At 37.8% G+C, this 16,130-nt stretch overlaps 1 protein-coding gene across 1 annotated transcript; it reads right to left on the bottom strand.

Moving 5' to 3' along the window:
- Nucleotides 1–248: 248 nt before the first annotated feature.
- Nucleotides 249–7,511, bottom strand: LOC144254270 (interferon-induced very large GTPase 1-like). The gene has a single exon (XM_077797280.1). It carries the CDS (start codon nucleotides 7,509–7,511, stop codon nucleotides 249–251), a length of 7,263 nt encoding a protein of 2,420 aa, XP_077653406.1.
- Between the last annotated feature and the right edge of the window lie 8,619 nt (nucleotides 7,512–16,130).

Here is a 16,130-nt window from a genome sequence, read left to right as displayed (position 1 = left end):
TAGGAACTAGATATTTGGATTTTGTCATATGCTCCTATTTTAGTAATTTCTTTCTAATCCAAATGGAATTGAGGCAGAGAGATATCAAGTACTTTTCCAGGAACTCTTAAATTCTTGAATTGATATTTAAACGCTTTTTAAACATTTCCTTTCCAAAGTGGAATATGTAAAGCTCTACTTGTAAGGAGGATATATTTTGAGGTTGCTTGGTACTGTGACTTGGTACAGATGCTAAGGTATTTATGTGGTCATTGAAGATTATTTTTCAAGTCATTAAGCACTTCCTGCTTAGTGATTTTGCCCCATTCATAGGGGATTTGACCTTTATCTATAAATTTTAGCTGATATTTTTCTTCCAAGTTTGTTCTGAAGTGAGAGATAAACCATTTCCAGTATGGCTGGGTGGATGAATCTGGGGTGATGCTCCATGTGGCATAATCCCCTCCTGCCTCCCGATAGTTCTTAAATGGGATTTTCCTATCATCTCTCAAAACAAGCAAATAATCACTTGCTACTAAACTAGTACAAAAATCAATGACAAAGTGGTCTGTTCTATACCACTTGCCTCCACAGACAGCCTGTGGACAATGAAATGGAACACTGTGGTCTCCATCATGTTCAGGAATTGTGTTTGTACAAATTGCATTACAGAAGGGACACTGTTTCCAACATCCACAGAGATGTTCAGAGAGGATTTTCTCAATTTCAGGAACCATTTCTTCTATAGGCATACTTGACAAGTTCTGTTCCACCTTCTTCATTGCAGGATCCAAACCTGCACTCATGGCTTCTTTGAGAAAATCCATATCTTTTATCTCTTGGTGCTCAATGTTTACCAGGTCTCTTCGTGGGAAAATCAAGTTGTTCCCCAAGTAACCACAGAACAAATCTAGCCACCCAGATGCAGTGCTGCTTCTGTCTTTGGCTACTGCTGTGGATTCATGAATGGCAGAGAGGATGGTATTCTTGATGTCATCAAGACTTGTTTTGAATAAAGTTTTTATTATTTTATCTCTGTTGTCTGAACAGTACTTTTTGGTATAGTTCTCAATGTAACTCCTAAAAAATGATTTTGGATTGTAAATGTATTGCCAATAATTTTCAAAATTTTCTTCTTCTGCTAGAGAGATGAGAATGTGTTTCTCCAGGTTAGACCTGTTTCCATTGAATGCAGGGCAGGAGGCTCTTATCTCCCCAGCTATTCTAGGGACCATTTTCCCCTGGATGGTAGCAGAGACAGCAGGAGTGAGCTTTTGCCACAGAAAATCAACAAAAGATGTAATGGAGGATGCACCTTGGCAGGAAATCTTGAAACTCATGAAAAAATCGTCTTTCTTTTGTTCTAGATATTTTACAGGATCATTTGCTCTTCTAAATGCCCTATGCCTTTCCTTAAAATGCTTTGTTGCTTTTTGAAATAAATATGAAGATAATTCAATGTTGTATTCACTCGTAAATATATATCTATTCTTGGTGTGTTCAGATTTTCCTTCCTCTTCTATTATTCTCAGGATTTGATGGAAGTCACTTTGATCATAATCACGTAGTTGATTCATAATACTTTCAATATATTCATTAAATCTTGAAAAAATACGATCAGTAGTCATATCAATGGACACTTTATCACAGGCCTCTAAACTCTTTGGGACAATGAAATAGTCCTTACACATCTTGACATGTTTTCCAAAATCTAGCTGAAAATTCTTTCCAATATTTCTTTTTAGTTTTTCTACTATGTTTTTCTCTTTTCTGAAATGTTCCAAAAGGATGTGTTCAGCATCCACATCAATTTTAGGCTCTGTGGCTTGAGGGAGATCTGAGGACACTTCACAAACCCATTTTCCCCAAAGTTGACTGAATTTCTCATATAACTCTTCATCACTCAACTTCTTACCTTTTACTCTTAAAGCCAAGTTTTGGCTCTTCTTCAATAATTTATTTACATATACAGTCTTCTTCTGTTCTAGTTGTTCTTGATTTTTTTTGAGACGAATAAGTTCATGGGCTTTTCTCTTGGTGCCTGAAATAAGTGAATCTTTAAGGATTAGTAGCTTATTTTGAAAATAGGCTTTCCTTTGGACAAGTATCTCTCTCTCTGGGTCTTCAGTAAAATATTTTTCAAGTAGTTGCTTGATGGTTTCATATTTCTCTGTAAGTGGACATTCAATTATGCTTGATGTGAGTGTCAGAATTTTTCTATTCCTAATCTGGTTGTGAAGCTGGTGCTGCAAGTCCAACATATGACTCCTGAGGTCCCAGGTCCAGTGGTTATACATGGTTTCCAGTTTGCTCATGGACATGACCTTTTGGGTGTTTCTGAAACTGGAAATGAAGTTCTCACTTACCAGGGCTCTCCACAAATCTTGAACTCTGAATTTTACATCTGATATCTTCATGATGCTTCCCCCGGATTCCTGCTTGGCAGTTAAAAGAATTGTACTTTTCAGTTCCTGGACATTATGGCTATAACGAGGATTGGGAGGGGCCATGGGGGGATTGCCATCCCAAAGGTGAGCAAAGTAGTACACGTGAGTATTGACATCAAACTTGATGACATCACTGAAGTGAGTGACATCTGAGCACTCTTGTTTAGCAGCCAGTGCGGCCATTTCATCTAGCCTCTGCTCTAACCGCCTTAGTCCTTCTGTAGTTTGGTCTTTAGCTGTAACTTCTACATTCTGATGGACGAATATGAACCTGGGGGAAATTTTCACTTGTTTCATCCTCAGAAAGGCTGGGATTACTATCTGTAGGATTTCTTGTATTTCTGATGGATTCTCCCCAAATATATTGATCAGAGTCAAGTTTGCAAGCCCAATGACAAAGGTGGCTAACTCGTTGTCCCAGTTCTGGGATTTGTGGCTTAGTTCTGGGGCCCGAAGTCCTTCTGTGTCTACAACCAGCACAAAGTCAAAGCCAAGTTCCTCTGTGGATGTCTCTTCTACCTTTAGGAGCTGCATGTAGGCCCCCTTGGTACACCTGCCTGCACTTACACTGAACTGCAGCCCAAAAAGAGCATTCAGTAGGGTGGACTTCCCAGAGCTCTGTAGGCCAAGGACAGAGAGGACAAAGAGCCGTTTGTCTCCAAGTTTCTCAGAGAGCTTGTCAAAAATAGCTGCCACCCACTTTAGGGGCACATAGGAAGCATCTCCATCTATCAGCTCTATGGGGACCCCAGCTATCATCAGGTCTGCAACAATTTGGGGGAGGAAGAGAAAAACTATATCATTTGTGGACGAAGTTTCTTCCAGAGCTTCATAGATCTGGCCAACCTCTCTGAGAAATTGCTCAATTCCTAAGGTATAGTCACTAATCTTCTTTTGGCAGAGTTCCAAAGAGTTCATGGTTTGGGAGCTTTGCTTTTCTGTTTTCACAATTGACCACAAATGAGTTAGTTTTTCATGTAGGTTCTCCAAATGCTCTTCAGTCAACCTATCTAAAAACTCACTCATCCATTGCAAGAAGTAGAGTGTGGTGTGAGTTTCTGAATAGCGGTAGAGAATTTGAAGCACAGAGAACATTACATCATTGAGAGGAAAAGCTCTTTGCACCTGTTGTTGCCGAATTCTTTGTTTATCTGACTCAAGCTCACTCTTGTGTTGTTCAATGCTTTGATTTCCCTTCTCTCTCAGATGATAAAGTTCTTTGTCCTTCCTACACCAAAATTGCCACAGTTGTCCCTGAAGCGGTAGGAAGGTTTCCTTCACCTCAGCCAACTCTGTTTCTCCTAAAAGAGTTATTATGCTCTGTGCCTTTTCTTTGCCTTCCTTACAATCTCTCTGGTCTTCATCAATAAGAAACCCTTGCTGGCGAGCAATTTGAGAACAGTCCTCTAGGCTGAGAGCTGTGTCAGAGAGCTCCAGCAAACGTCTGATGGTAGTTGTGAGCTCCTCTGTCAATTCTGCCTCATTTCTATTCCTCAGGCCAATTTTCACTCTTCTACCAGAACTACTGGGTTTGGATTTTTCTTTGTCATCTAGCAAACAGATCAATGATCTTGATGACTGACATAGGTCACGGACAATTTTTTGGTTTTGTTTGTTGTCATCAGAAGCTGACATGAGGACCACAATGAGAGAAGAGACCTCCTGCAGGAAGGTGAGCTGCCTTTTATGTTCCTTTGCATCTCCATGAAGGTTCATGAAGGTCACACAGTTGTCAAACCTGTCCTCCACTTCCCCTCCAGGGCAGAACCAGCAGATTTCCACCACACCCCGCATCAAGAGGCAGTTCTTGCTGCTTTCTCTGCAGTGTCGGTGGAAAAACACATCATGTTTATGTTTACTGAGAAGACAGTTCATGATCTGAGATTTGGAAGCAGACAGGCCATTGCCAACCCTAATGAAGGACACAATGGGAGTGGAGACACGACACATCTGCTGACTCTTGTGACTGTTCTTCCCTTGTGGTGATTTCCTTGCTTGCTGCCAACTTCTCCTAACTTTTCTGAGAGACCAGAGAGAGAATTCAATTTGAGAAGTGCAGGGATTTGGAACCAGGAGGGGCAGGGCAAACTGACAGATGGAAAGTTTGGTCAAAATGTATTGTCTGGCAAAATCATCTGCACAGTGGAAAATTGCCATCTGGATATCCATGGGGTGAATGTGGGTCTTGGACTCAGTGGTCACAAGCTTAGTAAGATTCTCACTATCTTCAAGAAAGTCTTCATATGGATCAAAATCCTCATTTTCCTGGTTGGAGGCACTCGGGGAAACCTGATGTTCTATGTTTCCATCACCTTTGAAGACTAGGTATCTCAGTCCATAATCCAGCATCAGTAGCTTCTGAAGGAAATAGAAGGGAAGTTCCTGTTCAGATTTGGGCTGAGTATTGCACACAGAAGTCTTGTAGATCTGATGGAAGTTAGCAGTACTCATCTTTTTTGGATAGTAATGATCTAGTCCCAGATGCTGGATTAAGTCTCTTAAGGCTCCATTTTGCATAACCTCCCATCTGTTATTTTCATTATCATGTGATTCAAGGAAGTGTTTACCTCCATGGGAAAGAGTTTGCAATAGTTTTCTTGCCTTGTCCTTTTGCAAAGAAGAGATGGGGACTTCATTTTCCCTATCAATCTGTAACCTCAACTGTCTTTCTAGGTGTTCCCAATTAAAATCTTTCTCATATTGCTTGAGGTGATATTCAACTCCTTTATGCAATAATTGTCCCATATGTTTTCTCATAAATTCCATGCATTGTGTCTTCTCTTCTGGGGAAATAGTTGTGACTCCAGTTGTTGTTGTCAAAACTGTGAGCACCAGAAATGCATGGGCCCTCTGAATGGAAATACTCTTCAGCTTCTGATATTCATTGTAGGCAGTTTGCATTTCATCCAGTAGCAAGTTTAACTCCTCATGCCCCAGAAGATGCTGAAAAGTTTGGTTTACTCTCTGATATCCTGCCCCAGCTGCAATGGAAAGTAGCAAGTGCTGTGTGTCTTTCTGCTTTGTTGCATTAAGATGATTGAAAAAGCTGTAGAATACTAAGCTGACCTCATAATTCGCCTTTTCTTGAGCTTCTTTTACTGCTTCTGGGGACTTAGATTTGTCCTTTATGTCCAAGAATTCATTCAGAATTTTGTTTATGATTTTAATGAAATCAGAAAATTGGGAGATTTTGTATTGCTCTTGCTCCGACTCTGACTGGTTGATCCACCTCATGATGGAGTAAGCCTGAAGAAAGTTTTCCACTTTGTAGATGTGAGGATCTAGAAGGATACTCAATTTAGATTTAATACATTTGGCTTTATGAGTGGAAGAAAGTTTGCAAAAGTTGACAGTATTGAATAGAAATGTCTGCAGATCCCTATCTACGAGGCATATGTTAATCCAAATTTCATGACTTTTTAGTTTTTGACTCAGTGTTTGCATGAATTCTATCAGTTTTTGAAGTTGCTCTTCAGGATCAGACACCTCCCAGGACCTCACTTTATCTAGAAAATCTCTGGCCTCCTGAATAGTACTCAGTAACTCCTCTCCTTCCTGGATCTGTTCAGTGAGGCCAGTCAGAGCAGTGTAGTTGTCTTTCAGGCAGTTAGCCACTTTAAGAGGATCCTTAAAATCTCTTCTGTGGCTGGAGAGGATGATGTCCCAAATGGGCACCAATTGAAGTCCACGATCAATGACACGCCAGGTTTGATTGTTGGCAACAAGGCCAGCTTTCCACTGGGCAAGGTCATCTGCTTCTTGTGGGCCACCTGTCTTAGACATAGATAATTGGAATTTGGTTTCGAGGTTTCTGAAAGTTTTTTTCTTAGAATCTGCTTTTGATTGTGAGTCTGACCAATTCGTACCTGCAGCAACATTCACACCAATGCCACTGTAGCTGCCACTTATGTAAATATCCAGGGCCTGTATTGCCTGCTGCTTCATCTCAGTCAACTGGCTACTTTGGAAACCATTTGAAATGGCCTTCCACCAATATATTCCTCCCAGGTGCACAGGGCCTTGGTTAGCATGAGAGCCAAACCTGTGGAAAAAATTTTCAGTCCAGTGTTTCAGCAACTGGAATCCCTGTGGGTGTGTAATTAGATCTAGGATGTTTTCGAGGCATTTTAATTCCTGAAGAGCAGCCTTGGACAACTGGAGCTGATCAATGGGGAAGTGGCAGGATGCCATAGGTATGTAGCTGAACTTGGTTGAGCAGAAATAAGAGCGCTCAGAATTTGCTCGTTGAGTTTCCTTGGATTCTGAATGTTTGTTTTTATTCAGTTCAGGTTCTAAACAAAATCCCCAACCTCCAACCTTGGCTGAGGCAGTTAAACTGAAGCCCAGTTTCTCTATAGCCTGGGTAAATGTGAATTCTGCTTGAGAAGATGTAAATTCTTCTGATTCCATCCGTGTGCCCTGTTCAGGGCCATAGATCTTGAATTCATTGGGCACACTGAGTAGCTCCTCTCTCTTCTGTATCAGGTCCATTTGGTGGCATGATTTGTAAATCCCTTGCAGGGCCAGCCCTCCAGATGTCCATCTCACCAAGTCTCTATCTGAAAGATTTTGTCTGTGAGACAGTGTCTGCTCCTTGGGACTCAGTTGTGTCTGCATGATTTCCATGACTTCACTTAGGGACTTTTCAGGCACTGGCCTGTTCTCTTCAGGGATCTCCATGGCTTGCCTCAGCTCTGCTTCTTTTCTTGCCACTGCCTCTTCCTGTCTCTGTCTCCCTTCTGACAGCATGTTCCTCAGCTCTTTCACTGCTTGTTCTCTCTGCTTCTCCTTTTTCCTCTCCACTGGTGACTCCTGTAACTCTGCAAGACTATTTGAGTGGGACAGGTCAAGCAGCTTCTTCAGGGCCTTTTTTTCCCATGGATGATGTACCTGGGATTTTAGCTTCTGGAGGTCTTTTTCTGTTAAGTGTTGTAAAGCTTGGGCACAGGTCACACCCAGGTCTTCCTGAAATTTGGACAACCAGTACTCAACATCCAGTCCTACTTTTCTCAGCATCTCTTGAAGATCTTCCCTCTTTTGGACTCTGAGGAGAGGCTCTTCAGGGGTCTGCTCTGTTGTGGCCATGGCTGTGTGAAATACAGACACTCAATTAGTTTTGAGCATGTCCTGACCTTAGGAAATGTTAGCCATGTGATCAAAACAATGATAAAGCAAATCTCTCCAAAACCTTCCCATCCCTTGCTTTACTTATTCTAAAATATTCTCTGTTTGTTCTAGATGTCATTGTGTGTGTTATCAACAGAGATTGCTTTTTTAATTTCCCATGCTGACTTGAAACTTAATCATATGTTTGGGACATTTACTGCACAAATGACTACATGGAAAATATGAGGCTGAATCATGGAGTTTGAGAATATCCTTGAGTTTCTAAGTTTGATGCTTATTTTTTAAAAACTAGAGTGATACAACCATTTTGTTATCTTTCTTCTGTTTTCTTTCTGATGAATGGTTTCATTCCTATATGGATATCACTTCTTCTCAGGTTATTTAATGTATATTTGTTAGCCTGTCGTTTGAAATGAATTTTATAGGTGGCATCATAATATGAAACCTTAAACGATACTACAGAGCAATAGTAACAAAAACAGCATGGTATTAGCACCAAAATAGACATATAGACCAATGATACAGAATAGAGGACACAGAGACTAACCCACATAAATACAGTTATCTCATACTATACAATGGTGTCAAAAACATATATTGGAGAATAGATGGCCTCTTCAACAAATGGTGCTTGGAAAACTGAAAATACATATGTAGTAGAATGAAATTGAAACCCTATCTCTCATCCTGCACAAAAAACAAGTCAAAATAGATCAAAGATTTAGGCACCAGAAGAGAGAACTTGTACCTAATAGAAGTAAAAGTAGGCCTAAATCTTCATCACGTCAGCTTAGTACCTGAGTTCCTCCAACAGACTCCTAAAGTTCAAGAAGAAAAATCAAGAATCCACAAATGTGATGTATTAAAACTAAAAAGGTTCTTCTCAGCAAAGAAAAAAATTAATAACGTGAAGAGAGAGTCTACACAATGGGAAAAAATATTTACCATACTCATCTCTGATAAAGCACTAATCTCCAGGATATACAAAGAACTCTGAAAACTTCAAACAAACAAACAAACAAAACCAAATAACCCATTAATAAATGGGCTAAGGAACTGAACAGACATTTCAAAGAAGAGGAAATACAATTGATCAACATATGAAAAAATATTCATCATCTCTAGCAATTAGAGAAATGAAAATCAAAACTAATCTAAGATTTCATGTCACTCCAGTCAGAATGGCGATTTTCAAGAATACAAGCAGTAATAATTGTTGGCGAGGATGTGGGGGAAAAGGTACATTCATACATTGCTGGTGGCACTGCAAATTGGTGCAAACACTCTGGAAAGCAGTATGGAGATTCCTCAGAAATCTTGGAATGGAACCATCATTTGACCCAGCTATCCCACTCTTCAGTTTATACCCAAAGGACTTAAAATCAGCATACTACAGTGATCCAGCCACATCAATATTTATAGCAGCTCAATGCACAATAACTAAACTATGGAACCAACCTAGATGCCCTTCAAGAGATGAATAGATAAAGAATATGTGGCACATGTACACAATGGAATATTAGTCATAAAGAAAAATGAAATCATGGCATTTGCAGGTAAATGGATGGAATTTACCTGCATGATATCCCATGCTAAGTAAAATAAGGCAATCCCACCAAAAACCAAAGTTCAAATGTTTTCTCTAATAATGGATGTGGATGCTGATCCATACCGTAGGAGGTGGGGTATAGGGAACAATGAAGGAACTTTGGCTTGTGCGCAGGCAAATGAGGGGAGAGGTGCAGCTGTGGAGATGGGAAGAACAGTAGAATGAGACAGGCATTATTATCCTATAAACATGTATGATTACACTACAGATGTGACTGCAATATGTACAACCATAGGAATGAGAAGGTGTGCTCCATTTGTATACAATTGTCAGAATGCATTCTACTTTCATGTATAACTAATTAGAACAAATTAAAAAGTAAGAAAAAATAGGTGGGGTAGGAAAGTTGGAGGGGATCAGAGGTTCACTGGATTAAAGAGGGTGGAGTTGGGGGAAGAATGGGGGCATAGAAGTAGAAAGACAGTAGAATAAATAGAACATAACTTTCCTATGTTCTTATATGAATACACGGCCCAGTGTAACTCCACATTATGTACAACCATAAAATCAAAATTTATACTCCAAGTATTTATTATATGTCAAAATACATGCTACTATCATGTATATCTAAAAAGAATACATAAAAAAGTAAAAAAATAAAATAAACTTCTAACCTGATTTAAGCTTGTAACTCACTTCTTATGTTTTATCTTCATCTTTCCATTACCTGTAGAATTATGTGTATGTAAATGTTATCCAAATCTATGTACTCCATATTCTCCTCATTCCAGAGTTCCATTAGTGTTTTCCCCACTACCATCTTTCATCTTCAGTGCATATAATTAGACAGGAGATGAGTCATGGTTTTATTTGTTTCAATTTTGTACATTATTCAGTCTTTTCTTCCTCTTATATTTCCTGTCTCATTCAATGCCCCTAGCATACATGCCCAATGGTTTACTATAAATATAAATTTATTATACCATGACTTTTAAATTTATCCTCTTTTTAATATTTATTTTTTTTTAGTTGTAGTTGGACACAATACTTTTGCTTTATTTATTTATTTTTATGTGGTGCTGAGGATTCAACCCAGGGCCTTGCACGTGCTAAGCGAGCACTCTACTGCTGAGCCACAACTCCAGGCCCTCAATTTATCCTCTTAATCCTCTGATTTTTTATTGTATTTCTTCATTGGTACATTATAATTATACATAATCGGGGATTCACTATACTATATTTAAACATGCACATAACATAATTTGGTCAATCTTGTTCTGCAGTTATGTTCCTTTCCCACCCACCATCCACTGATCTACTTGCTCTACTTTACTGATCTCCATTATACTGTTATTTTGATGGTTAATAATATTATTATTATTTTAATTAGTGTAATATGGGAAATTGAGTTCTTTATGGTATAGTCATACCTAGGTGTAGCATAGTTTGATAAATTTTATTCTCCAATGCTTCCCCATGCAAACCCCTCTTCCCTTTCTCTTCCTTTATTTTCCCCTTTCTATTTTCAATAGATCTCCTTTTTTATTCCTTTTCTTTTTTTCTCTCTAGCTTGCCCCATGAGATAAAACATTCAACCTTTGTCTTTCTGGGTCTGCCTTATGTCACTTAACATGATATTCTCCAGTTCTATCCATTTGCCAGCAAATAACATAATTTCATTGCTTATTATGGCTGACTAAAAGTCTATTATGTACACACCACATTTTCTTTATCCATATTCCTGTTCAAAGGCACCTAGTTTGATTTGATAACTTGGTTATTATTAATTTCACTGCTATAAATATTAGCATGCACATATCACTCTAGTATGGTGATTTTAGTTCTTTTAAATACATATTGAGATATAGAATAGTGGTGTCATATAGATATTCCATTCCTAGTCTTTGGAGGAATCTCAATACTGCTTTCTGAATTGGATGTACTAATTTGCAGTCCCACCAATAATGTATAAGTGTACAATTTGTCCCCCACATTCTCACCAGCGATGATTGCTTTTTGTATTCTTGATGTTAAACTCTTTTTATTCTTATTTTTTAATTCCTCTACCCACTGGCTCTTAGGTTTTTCCTTTACTTGTCTTTATTGGATTGTTGTAATATTATCCCATCTGCTCTGGTTTGAATGTTTGTATCTTCAAAAACTCATGCTGAAATTTGTCATTTTGCAGTATTAAGAGGTGGCACATTGAGAGATGATTTTGGCATGAGGTGCAGCACCCTCACGGATGGGATTAGTTCCACTATAAAATGGTAATTACAACTCTCTTTAGCCTTTTTGTCCTTCTGATTTCTTTATGTGCTAACACAGCAAGAAGTCTCTGTTCAGATGTTTTTGCCTTGACTTGGACATTCCAGCCTCCAGAACTATGAGTCAATATGTAATAGGTTTCCTTTCAAGGCACTATGGTCCAATGTATGCTTCAAATATAAATCTTGTTGCTTGACCACTGGTGGATTATTTTTACATTGACATGTGTTTTTTTGTCTTCTTCTCCTTCTTCTCTTCCCCAACTACAGGGGAAAGTATCATTAACATTCTTCCTGTTCTAATCCAAGTTATCTGTTCTTCTCCTCACTGTACAGAAGAATAAAGAAATTCTGCACTAAAAACTCTAAGAACAGATTTTTTAAGGATATAAACTTATTAAATCTACTGAAAATAATACCTGGAAAATAGCCTTCATATGCCTATGTCAAAGTTCTCTGTTCCTCCTGGAACTGAGAATGGTTTGCACAGTGATGTGTTTATTGCCTTTCTTCATTGCTAAAAAAAATACAACCTTTGTTTTTCCAAAAAATTTATCTTCATTATTGGATCAGCATCAAGGACAAGGACTGAGTTTTGGTATCAAATTTGGCACCCCAGGTGGGACCTGAGAACAGCCTCTGTACCTTAGGTAGGTCTGGCAATCCAGGTGTGAGCTAGTTGAGAAGAAACCACTGGAGAATTGGGAGAGAGACAAATTTGCCTTAGGTCAGACCAGAGTACTTATTCCTGCAAGTTAAAGGAAACAACTGAGGGACAATCCCAGTGGCTACCAAGGCTCTGTGACTTCAAGGAACTCCTGATTTCTTTCCCTAATCTATTTTATCTTGTCTTTTTGAGAACAAAGAAATTCAGTGGAATAAATTTAAATTGGCAATCTGGTACATCCGGTGGTGTGCACGCTAAAACCCTCAGTTCTATACATTTGTTCTTCATATAAACATCTGGTCCTTCTTTGTGGAGACATCTTTGGGTCCACTGGTGTAGAAATCATGGTCAAGTGTAAGTAGGAAAGCTATAGGTTTTGTCCTCATCTAGGTTATCTGTGTTAATGGTCTCCAATCTTTTGGCCCTGGTTTTGGAGATCCCCTCTGTTATGATTTAGATATTTGGCTTCCCTGAAAAGCTCATGTATGAGACAATGCTCTAAAGTTCGGAGGTGAAATGATTGAGTTATGAGAGCCTTAACTCAATCAGAGAATTAATCCCATTATAAGGATTAACTGAGTGGTAACTGAAGGCATGTATGGTGTGGCTGGAGGAGGTAGGTCATTGGGAATGTGGGTTTGGATTATATATTTTGTCCTGGAGAGTAGAGTCTCTCTGCTTCCTGATGTGATGTTTCCTGTTGCTTTCTTCTGACATCCACTATGGCCCTAAATTTCTGCCTTACTTAACCTCATTTCCCAAGGAATAGTGTAGATCACTTATGGACTAAGACCTCTAAAACAATAAGCCAAAAAGTAAACTTTTCCTCCTCTAAAATTTTTCTTTTCAGAGATTTTGGTCACAGTAATAAAAAGTCTGACTCAGTTCTGCCAAGAAAAAGGACAAGTGTTGGAAAGTATGTGGGGAGATTGGAATACTTATTTTTATTGCTAGAATAGAAACATGGTTCAAATGCTATGATAAAGAGTTTGGCAGTTCCTTAAAAAGTTTCTAATCCACAAACACAGTATGTGTTCCATTTATTTGTATCTTTAATTTCTTTCAGCAAGTTTTCAGAGCTTTTGCTGTTCAATATTTTACTTCATTAGTTAAGCTTTTTCCTAAGCATTTTATCCTATTTAGTACTATTTTTAAAATAATTGTTTTCATAATTCATTTTCATATTCACTCTCAATATATAAAAAAGCAACTAGTTTTTGTATATGCTGATTTTTTTATTCAACTTTGATGAATTCATGTATTAGTTATAATGATTTTGTAGAATTTTTAGGGTTTTTAGGGTTTTCTACTTATAAACATTTCTACATCTGAACAGAAATAACTTCACTTCTTCCTTTCAAGTTAGGAAGCCTTTTTATCTCATTTTTTTCTTGCCTCACTCCTATGGCTAGTATTTCTAGTATTTTTTTAAATGGAGTTAATGAAAATTCATATTCTACTAAAAATAGGTCTTATAAGAGTTACAGTTTATTCAAATATTTGTTCTCAAGTTTTTTTTTAACAACTCTGGTTTAAAAGCTATTATTTTATACTAAAATTACATGTCTCATTAAGACAAATACTCTAAAGCTTTAACTATCTGATTGTCTGGATAGAATTCTATAAATCATAATTTTTGCCTTATAGTGTAGAGGAAACTCTATTGTTTTTCTGAGTTGCTTATATCTTTATGCAATAATAGTATATTTTGTTTGTGGTCATTCTGGATAATAGAAGTCATATACTTAATAAAGGAAAATCCTGCTTTCTTCATCATTCATCTCATGGTAAATTAAGGTTGTAGATTTAGTTTAAGAGATGCAAAAACTAGCTGTTTTAAAGAGTTTCTCTCAGTTGTACTGTTTGCGTTTTAGTTTCAAAATATATAAGTACATATGTGTACATGCTTAATTAGTGAAATTATATTAATACCTGTAGCATGAATTTCAAACTTAATGGTCTATAAAGTATATCTATATTTTGAAGATGTTATGAAACATAATGCCCAACTACCTGCCCAGATGTGATTAACTTTAATTTGCATAAGCATGTTCCTGAACAGGTACTCTTTGGTACAGGTTTGACAGGACTACTTTTTACAGACAAATTGGTTTTCTTTGTTTGAATAAAGTAAATAGAACTAAACAGATTATGTTTGTTCTACTATACAGACTGGATTGATTTGTTCATTCATGTTTTGCTCTTTTCTGACCTAATTGTTAATCTTTAAAAAAACACCTGTTTCTTAAAATTGACTAAAAATGGGTCGTCTGCAACTGACTCATAATGTTTCTGTTACTTTTCCTCTGGTGTAGGACTACTAAGACCAAAGATTTGGTCTTGCCCAAATATGTTTAGAAAAACAATTATGTTCCTTGTTACAAACAGATATTTATCTAGTAACATAAGCATATATATCCATTGGAGCTGGTGGAGATAGAGCCCAACTTCAGGCACAAATGAGAAAGCATACCAGCATGGATAAGGGAGCAAATAGTGTAATAGAAGTGTGTAAAATGATTTCATTAACTCTCTACCCCACTTACATTGGCATATTTACTGCAGTGCTGCTTATAACTGTGGGGCCATTACTACTCACTACTCAGAAACGTCACCAAATTTAGGAAGTACAATAAAAGCCTATGCAGTAAAGCATTGGATTTCTGAACATAGCACAGTCAATTTTTGGTTATTGTTGGTGGACAGTAGAGGAAAAAGGAAAAGAAAGTTCAATATAGGGAAAAAGGGAATGAAGATACTCATTTTGAGAGCCAGTCTAGTGATCAGCCAAAGACACAGATGAGGGATTTGCCAGCCAAAACTCCCTATGAAGATGGATCAAAGTACTATGTCCAAAAATTCACTCATTGTCTGTTTATCTGAACTTTTCTCCTTTCATTTGCCCATCAAATTCACCCTATTTTAATATTCCTTTGTCTCACACTCCAGAACCATCTTTCATTTATGTCACTCTTTAATACTTCTCAATTAGAAATCATATTTTCAAATCTTCTCCATCCAACTTGCACACATATTTGATGCCAGATTATGTGTATTATGAAAAATATATATACAGGAGTCACATTTTATGTGATAAGTGAGTGGCTCCAGGGCTCTACCTTTTCACTGAAACATTGGACAAACAAAGGGAAACTATCAGAATTATCTTTGTTGGGACCCTGGGAAATAGTCCAAGGATTATAACTATAAGGTGAATGCTGAATCAACAAAAAGGCAACATAAAAGTGGTAGGAGAATGCTGTGGCACTTTTACTTACCCTTGGCCCACGGTCCTCCCCTGCTCAGCAGAAGTCTTGAAGAAAGCAGCCTTTATTCCCAGGGTAGAATCTTGGTCCCTAGATCTAGAAGAGTAGAGAAGTCTTATTCTTCAAGAATTTCATCTGGTCAACCTATCTGGTTGTACTTGAAGAATTGATCAAAGACACTTTTCTTTATGCCCCCACGCCCGTCTTTTTTATTTTTTTTCTTTTTAGCTCAGAGCTTTTTCAGGGCTTATAAATGGACTTTCAGGGGATATTCCCTAAAAACCCTGCAAGACAAATGCGTAAACCTCACTTTCTGCGAGAAAACAATATGAGGAAAACCATAGATGGGCTGAAAAGATGGGAGGAAAATGAGAGAAAGGCTTTGTGAGGAAGAAGGACATTGAAAGTTTCCTGATATAGAAATTTAGAAAGCCACAGGCATTCCCACAGCAGGATGTATACCAAGTAAATGCCTTAGAAGACCCAAGGTTACAACTCTAACTGATGATTAGGCTCAGGAAAAGCAGGAAGTGAAGAGTCAGTCAAATTGGTAAAGTGCATGTCTAGTCATTGAGAGAACATCCCAACACTGAGCCACTGCAATGACTGGGTGAGGCTTTTTTTTTTTTCTCTAAGAATTAAAATAATCTCTATCATAAATAATAATGTCTATAACAAATCTGTATGCTCAGCTGGACATAGGCTAGCGAAAAAAAACACTGTAGAGACAGGAAATTACAAAACAGTCTTTCCAAAACATTTGAAATATTTCCTTAAACAATTCCAACCCACACCAGACATCAAAAACAAACCCCGAGCATGAAGAAG

The sequence above is a fragment of the Urocitellus parryii genome, chromosome 4 (assembly GCF_045843805.1).
Source record: "Urocitellus parryii isolate mUroPar1 chromosome 4, mUroPar1.hap1, whole genome shotgun sequence".
Taxonomy (NCBI): Eukaryota; Metazoa; Chordata; class Mammalia; order Rodentia; family Sciuridae; genus Urocitellus; species Urocitellus parryii.
The sequence above is the reverse complement of the archived record's forward strand: the minus strand, read 5'-3'. Positions and strand labels throughout refer to the sequence as shown.